Source organism: Meleagris gallopavo, chromosome 7, assembly GCF_000146605.3.
Source record: "Meleagris gallopavo isolate NT-WF06-2002-E0010 breed Aviagen turkey brand Nicholas breeding stock chromosome 7, Turkey_5.1, whole genome shotgun sequence".
NCBI lineage: Eukaryota > Metazoa > Chordata > Aves > Galliformes > Phasianidae > Meleagris > Meleagris gallopavo.
Window position 1 is genome coordinate 23,286,040 of NC_015017.2, and position 364 is coordinate 23,286,403.

General features: G+C 51.6%; 1 protein-coding gene across 1 annotated transcript in view; it reads left to right on the forward strand.

Annotated features, from left to right (window-relative positions):
• Positions 1 to 128: 128 nt before the first annotated feature.
• Positions 129 to 364, forward strand: part of LOC104911780 (corepressor interacting with RBPJ 1-like) — a 4,401-nt gene continuing 4,165 nt past the window's right edge. The window contains 1 exon segment of the mRNA XM_010713844.3: positions 129 to 164. Coding sequence (XP_010712146.2) covers positions 129 to 164 — 36 coding nt within the window.

Sequence of the window (364 nt, forward strand, 5' to 3'; positions counted from 1 at the left end):
CCGGAGCCGCGGCTGGAAGAGGGAAACGAGATTTATTATTCTGGTGTCCTCGTACCTTTAGTTGGTTTTGTTTGGGTTTTTTTTTGTGTGTGTGTGAAAGTTCCCCAGACCATATAATTATCGCCGACATGTACGAAAGAATGGCGTCGTTTATTTTTAAAAAGGTGACATGCTGTCTATTTTCCCCGTTAAACGAACCGGCGCTGCGGCCCGGAGCTGCTCCCTTCTTTCGTTTCGGGGCAGCCCGTCCGTGATGGACGTTTACTGACCCGAAGGGGCAAAGGCAATGCGAAGAGGTCCTTGATCACTGAGCTGAGAATTGTAACCCCGGCCCGGCAGAAACCGGACCCGGATGGGCTCCCTT